Source organism: Sinocyclocheilus anshuiensis, unplaced genomic scaffold (assembly GCF_001515605.1).
Source record: "Sinocyclocheilus anshuiensis isolate Anshui unplaced genomic scaffold, SAMN03320099.WGS_v1.1 scaffold2368, whole genome shotgun sequence".
Classification (NCBI taxonomy): Eukaryota; Metazoa; Chordata; class Actinopteri; order Cypriniformes; family Cyprinidae; genus Sinocyclocheilus; species Sinocyclocheilus anshuiensis.
Window position 1 is genome coordinate 14,286 of NW_015544281.1, and position 7,179 is coordinate 21,464.

The following is a 7,179-nucleotide window of genomic DNA, read 5'->3' on the forward strand; positions in this document are numbered from 1 at the left end:
TTAAGTACTGTAACAAAGTATTATTACTCTGTTACAATACACCACTGCTTTTTAGGCATCATCAACACGTTCAGGGTCAGCTGGAGTAGGCTGACAGTTCACTACATGCACAAAACTGCTGTCTAGGTAGTCAGCTCACTAGGTTTTAATGCGCAACAGACGTGTTTTAGCATGATTATTAACATTTACACTGTTGCACAATAGACAATACAGAAAATAAATAAGTGCAGGTAGCTGTTTTTATCTGACCTGCCTTTGCAAATTGATTATTGTGAGATCAGACGCTCTTGTAATAGTAAAGCACTTTAAGTAAATTTACTCCTGCAGGATTGAGCTGTTGAAAGCCATGATAACGTATCTGTCATTATATGTGTTTTGTTGAAAGCAAGTTCAGTTAATATTAGCTTGTCAGGAACAGCATAACAAGGCCTTTTGTTTGCATGACCTTTCTTTGCATGTTCTTTGATTACTTTACATTCCCATCAACATGAATAGCCACATATCTGTGTGTGTGTGTGTGTGTGTGTGTGTGTGTGTTTTAACACTTTTAATTTTAAAATTTAATTAATTAAATTCATAGTTATGGCATTAAATGTTGCATCCACTGCAAAAAAAGGAATATCTTCCTCAGTATTTGTGTCTTGTTTTCCGGAACAAATATCTAAACATTCTTAAATCAAGATACATTTACTTGAGATGCAAAATGAACATATAAAGTCATGTTAACGAATAAAATTAAACAAGGTTTATGCTTAAAACCAAAACAGATGTCTGCAAATGGGGAATGAAAACATGTTTTCCCTTTGAATTAAGTTCTTTTTCTGAGCACTTTAGCAGATATTTGTTCTTGTTTAAAGCATAAACTCACTTCATTTTGATCCGTTTCTCATAAACAAGACTTCTTATTTCATGTCATTTTGCTTCTCGGCTAAATGTATCTTGATTTAAAAATCTTTAGACATTTGCAAGAAAACAAGACAGAAATACTGCCGAACAGCACTTTTTGCAGTGTGAAGGTACAGTAAAAATTGTTTTTCAAGACCATATTGATGTGTTGCGTTCCATTCAATATATCCCTTAAATTTTCTTGGTCTTAAATTTACCTTCATAAAACCTGCAGAAACTGTTAATAATCTATTATACTTATTTTTTAAGTTATATGTATTTAATATTTTATATTTATTTCATTGTTAATAATAACAATGGATGTTGTTGTGAAACGTTTGTTACTTTAGTCTGCTTCCCGTTTTTTTGTGAGACAGCATGCAATGCAATGATCAATGAAACTGAAGTGTGTTACATTGTCACATCTGATTATGTTGCATGCTTAATTTGGTTTTTAATGTTTAACTTAGTCTTTTTTAACCTCTCCTCTCTTGCAGACTTTCTTTCTTTCTTCGAGCATCTTCTCGACACACAGACAGACCGATCCAGATCCAGATCCAGAATCAGGTCTGTAGATCTTCACTATAATGTGTCAGAAATGCAGTGTGTGGAATGTGTGCATGTTAGTGCATGTGTGTTACAGACGAAGATTTGTTTCTGCATGGTTTAGGATTCGCCAATTGTGTGTTTTCTGATGCATCAACACAGTGAAATTAAAATGAACACTGTGTCTTCTGATGATATTGATGAGACATACGATCAGATTTTGAGGGGAAACTAATGCTTTCATGCAGTTTTATTTCACATGAATTGTATTAATGAAAATCCTGTCACACATTTTGGTTTTAGATAAGATAAGAGATATTGCAGTTATTAAGTCTCTGTGGTCGACGAGACCTTACATGACGCCTGTAAAATCATTCATAAATCTCTGTCAGGTGCTTTGTAGATTGCCGTCATAGTGAATCTCATGAAGCCTGTCAAGGTCAGGACACACTTCACCACAAATTAAACAAAAAAAGTATATATATTTGCATAAAGAAAATGAAGCCCTTACAGGAACATTTTTGAATCATTGACATTACTGTATATGAATTAAATTGTCATTACAGTAATATAAAACTCATTTTGATTACTGTAATGCAAAAAATTATATATTTCAATTTTAAAGTATTTATATATCATGCTAGTATTTGTTTTCATTCATTTCTTTGTGCTGATTTGAATAGAGCATAATTGTATACAATTATTTTATTTTACATAACACTGTTATTTTAGTATCACTGTTATAGTTTTCTATTATATTTTGACTTTTTAGCTTTATATTCATATTTGAGTTTGTTTATATTTTCCATTTTAATTATAGTTTTTTAATTTCTATATATAGTTTTTTTATTCATTTCAATTTCAATTCATTTAAACTTTTTTAGTACAACGAGATAAACTAAATGAAAATGAGAAACTGGCTGAAATAAATGTTTTTATATTTTATTTTATTTCAGTTAAGATTTATTTCAAGTGATGAAAATGTTTTAATGGCTCACATTTTAGTTTTAGTTAACTATAATAACCCTGGTGTATATTTTACAGTATTTTACAGTAATGATATTTACAGTACATGTGATTTTGATTCATTGTCATAAAATAATCTTAATGGTACTAATCTAATTTTTTAGTGTAAAATATAATTTCTTATTGCCCTCTTTTGGTTTTGGGGAGTGTTGAATCTCTGAAGTGCCTGTATAAGGTAAATCCATACGATCAATAGCTTCAGTCTCATCTGTATTGATCTGCTTTGAAACCATCGGCGCCACATTAATTATGAAATGTGTGATTGATTATGGCACTGTTTGTTAAGTAAAGGGAGATCGGGACCAGTACTGGTTTTAATAGCATCAACCAAACCAAACCAAAACGTGAATAAACCTATAATCTAAAATAAACCCTAGAGACCTAGAACCTAAGTGGATTTAAGCATGGTGAAGTGTGTGAAATTGAGTGAAACTATGATTTTATTGATGTCTCTCAGGTCGGTCGGTGTGTTTGCCGTCTGTGGGACTGAGATCCTCTCAAGGGTCATGGTAAGACCTCTAACCCTGCTTTACATGCGCTTATTCTGCTCTCACATCACTGCTGCATTCAAGGCATTGATGTTTGCCTACAAAACCACCACTGACTCTGCACCCCTTTACCTAAATTCATTACTTCAGAGTTATGTGCCTCTAGAAGCTTGCGTTTTGCAAGTGAACGATGCATTATTGTGCATCCCAAAGAGGCACAAAATCACTTTCACAGACTTTTACATTAACTGTTCCCTGCTGGTGGAATGACCTGCACAACTCAATCCGAGCATCTTCAAGAATCGGCACATCTCTTCCATCTTTATTTGACCCTCTAACTCTAGCACTCTCTATTCCATTTCTATTTTATCTATTTGTTTTCTTTTTTATTTAAAGAAAAAAAAACTGTAACACTTGCACTCTCTATTCATTTTCTGACTTCTTGTTTTCTTTAAAAAAAAGGCCTCTAACACTAGCTTTTTCTATTCTATCTACTTGTTTTCTTTTTAAAACACCTTGCTAACCGAGACTTGTCATAGCACTTGCATTTTATTGCTCTTTTGTTAGTTTTGATTGCTTGTATTGTCTTCATTTGTAAGTCACTTTGGATAAAAGCTTCTGCTAAATGTGAGCCTGGAGCACAAAAGCAGTCTTAAGTCGCTGGGGTATATTTGTAGCAATAGCCAACAATATCAACATTTCTCACATTATGTTATATATATATATATATATATTATTTAGGAATATTTCAATTGTCAAAGTTGTATGAAATATAAAATAAATATCCATCAGTTTTGATTCTTAAAATTTAATTTAACCACCAAAACAGAATCCAGAAAACTTAAAAAGTTGAAATATTTGTGTGAAGTAATCCTGCTGTGATAGTAAGGGTGTGTGTGAAGCAGGTCCCGTTCCCGCTGCTGCAGGGCGAGTGTGTAGAGCATGTCGAGAGAGCAGAGGAGTCGGTCATTGCCTTAACCAGCTACCGCCTTCACATCAAGCTGCAGGAGAACGTCATCAATGTGAGTGTTTCTCTCACACACAAGCACACCTGAGCGTCTGTGTCGAGATCTCAGACTCCAGTGAGGCGCGTGAAAGACAGTATCTCAACCAGAAACACTGTTACACCAGATAAGATTGGTCTTAACTGTCTCATTCTGATTTTAATAATCAAATGAATAAAAATAAAGCCATTATCTAATATACAGACTCTGTGCCTGATATAATCTTATAAACCGGATAGTTCCGGTCCTTGATTCTGATTGGCTGAGCCGAGTTCAAAGCTGTTGTAAATGACTCTACAAAGTAACATACACCTTTGTTTACGTTTGTCTGTTGCTCAGCAACCACTTTGTAGCAACCACAACTGTTTCTGAGGAGCTACATTGTTTGGTGGAAGAATACTGTTTTTATTAATATCATTACACTTTATATTTTTGATTAGTAATATGCATTGCTAAGAACTTCATTTGGACAACTTTAAAGATGATTTTCTCAATATTTAGATTTTTTTGCACCCTCAGATTCCAGATTTTCAAATAGTTGTATCTCAGCCAAATATTGTCCTATCCTAACAAACCACACATCAATGGAAAGCTATTTATTCAGCTTTCAGATGATGTATACATCTCAATTTCAAAAAATTGACCCTTATGACTGGTTTTGTGCTCCAGGTTCTAAATGTAAATGTAATGTAAATGCTGATGGCTCTTCTCAAACACCACGCTTGTGTTTTGAAGGTTGAAGAGGGGCAGCAGCGTTTGGAGGACGAGCAGGTATCACAGCGCTTTAGGAATAATAATAATAATATTTCTGTCCTACTGCTGTTGTCATGTTGCTTTTAATTCTGACACACAGTGTGGTTTCATCATTCATTAAGCCCCTTTTTGACAAGGTTTTTGTAATGTAGAGTCCTTTGATATCTGCTATGTGGAAAATGAGTCCAGTCATAAAAACAGAATTTACATTATGAATGTGAAATTGTGAATTGTAAAGATCAATAAATCTTGTTGATAAAGGTAAATTTTGTTAAAGTTTCATGCAATCATTTGATTAACACCATTTTTTTATTTTTTTTATAAATTTGTATCAAATCATAAAACACAGAATCCAGAAAAAAGTAGCTAGCACAGAATTTATATTCACATGCATACAAACAATGCAGAATTTCCAGGAAATTAATAATTAATAAATATTGTCTCAAAAAATAAAGCCATTATCTAATATACAGACTCTGTGCCTGATATAATCTTATAAACCGGATAGTTCCGGTCCTTGATTCTGATTGGCTGAGCCGAGTTCAAAGCTGTTGTAAATGACTCTACAAAGTAACATACACCTTTGTTTACGTTTGTCTGTTGCTCAGCAACCACTTTGTAGCAACCACAACTGTTTCTGAGGAGCTACATTGTTTGGTGGAAGAATACTGTTTTTATTAATATCATTACACTTTATTTGCTCTGTTTTATTCTGTGAAACCTTACTACGTATATGGAATAACCGTTTTATAAAAGCAATAAGCCCCGTGAAGCCGTGGTTTACAGTGAATTTATAACAGTGCCTAACAACACCCCTTAGCTATTATAAATTCACTGTAAACCACGGCTTCTTGGGGCTTATTGCTTTATTTGTATATAATTCAGTACAATTATTTGTTCACAGTTTCAGCATTCTTGTTTAATTTAATTCAGGTCAATTATCCATTGTCACTTTTATTATGTCTATTAGAGTCATGCACAGTAATATCTGAAGCAGAATCACAAAGCACCTAATTAGTACGTTTTAATTAGTCGCATAGTATGTAATTGTTCCCAGTCGTGACGTCGCAAAAATATTATCCTGTCGCAACGCTTTTAATAGCATGTCTGTTACTAACAGCATGAATTAAATGCATTACATGCTTTTTAAGGACTAGTTCACCCAAAAATGCAAGTTATGTCATTATTTACTCACCCTCATGTAGGCTTGCTTTCTTCTGTGGAGCACAAATGAAGACTCTTTTGCATAGAATCTGGAAAAAGATCATTAAAATCATCATGAAAGCATCATAACGGTTCGTAAAGCAGCTGCAGCTCTCATCTGATTCATTTCAAAGCCGTCAAATGCTCTACAGACATGTTTCAATATTTAGATTTTTGGTTTTTAAATTGTTTTTTATATTTAGTCAGCAAATTCAAATCGATACATTTGAAACTGAAATTAAAAACGTTGACAGAAATAAAATATAAAAAAAAAAAAGGTAAAAAAGTATAAATAAAATACTTAAATATTAAAAAAAAAAACTGCAAGGGAAACATTTCTGATTTTAATTTAGTGTAACAATGTTTTAAATAACTAAAACTGGAATAAAAAATGTATAAAAACTACATAATTTTTTTACATAATAAAAAAATAATACAAATTACAAAAAACCCATGAAAACGGAAAATATTAAAATAAACACTAATTCAAACTATTAATAAAACTATAATAGCACTGACTCAGTTGTGATGTTTTTGTGGTGTCTTCAGGTTCCTCTGCAGCTGATTGAAAGTGTGGAGTGTCGGGATCTGACACAGATGCACCTCACCTGTAAAGACTGTAAGCTCATCAGGTGCGTCTCTATAACAGCACTGCTTTGACTAACAAATGTGTCCTATTGCTGTATACACTACCGGTCAAAAGTTTGGGATCAGTAAGACTTGTAATGTTTGTAAAGAAGTCTCTTATGCTCATTAAGGCTGCATTTATTTGATCAAAAATACAGAAAAAAACAGTAATCTTGCAAAATGTTATTACAATATAAAATAATGGTTTCTATTTGAATATCCTTTAAAATATAATTTATTTCTGTGATGCAAAGCTGAATTTCCATCATCATTACTCCAGAATAAAGTGTCACATGATCTTCAGAAATCATTCTAATATGCTGATTTATTATTAGAATTATCAACAGTTGTGCTGCCAAATATCTTTTTGGAAACTGCGATACTTTTTTTCAGGATTCTCTGATGAATAAAAAGTTAAAAAGAACAGCATTTATTCAAAATATAAATCTTTTCTAACAATATAAATCTTTGCTATCACTTAACAATTTAACACATCCTTGCTGAATAAAAGTTTTAATTTCTTTCAAAAATTTAATTTAAAAAACTTTTGAACTGTAGTGTATATTGTTAGAAAATATTTCTATTTTAAATAAATGCTCTTCTTTTTAACTTTTTATTCATCAAAGAATCCTGAAAAAAAGTATCAC

At 32.4% G+C, this 7,179-nt stretch overlaps 1 protein-coding gene across 1 annotated transcript in view; it reads left to right on the forward strand.

Annotated features, from left to right (window-relative positions):
• The first annotated feature begins 3,909 nt into the window (after positions 1 to 3,909).
• Positions 3,910 to 7,179, forward strand: part of LOC107698017 (myotubularin-related protein 3) — a 50,783-nt gene continuing 47,513 nt past the window's right edge. The window contains exons 1-2 of the mRNA XM_016498924.1: positions 3,910 to 3,967; positions 6,455 to 6,537. Coding sequence (XP_016354410.1) covers positions 6,503 to 6,537 — 35 coding nt within the window. The 5' untranslated portion in view covers positions 3,910 to 3,967; positions 6,455 to 6,502. The remainder of the gene's footprint in view (positions 3,968 to 6,454; positions 6,538 to 7,179) is intronic.